We start from the raw sequence: 252 nt of genomic DNA on the forward strand, positions 1-252 counted from the left end.
CAGCGTCTACTTCCACCTCTTCTACAGGGACCGGCCCGCGGGCAGCCGCGACACGGTGCGGCTCAACGGCGACATCGTCTCGGCGCCCGCCTTCGGCCGCCTGCTGGACTTCATGTACGAGGGCCGCCTGGACCTGCGCGGCCTGCCCGTCGAGGACGTCCTGGCGGCCGCCAGCTACCTGCACATGTACGACATCGTCAGGGTCTGCAAGGGCAGGCTCCGGGAGAAGGGCGGAAGGCTGGACGCGGAGAC

General features: G+C 69.8%; 1 protein-coding gene across 1 annotated transcript in view; it reads left to right on the top strand.

Moving 5' to 3' along the window:
* Positions 1 to 252, top strand: part of ZBTB42 (zinc finger and BTB domain containing 42) — a 3,095-nt gene that overhangs the window by 1,609 nt on the left and 1,234 nt on the right. The window contains exon 2 of the mRNA XM_021711066.1: positions 4 to 237. Within this exon, the coding sequence (XP_021566741.1) occupies positions 4 to 237 (234 nt within the window). The remainder of the gene's footprint in view (positions 1 to 3; positions 238 to 252) is intronic.

The sequence above is a fragment of the Carlito syrichta genome, unplaced genomic scaffold, assembly GCF_000164805.1.
Source record: "Carlito syrichta isolate Samal-C Ts95f unplaced genomic scaffold, Tarsius_syrichta-2.0.1 Scaffold301850, whole genome shotgun sequence".
NCBI lineage: Eukaryota > Metazoa > Chordata > Mammalia > Primates > Tarsiidae > Carlito > Carlito syrichta.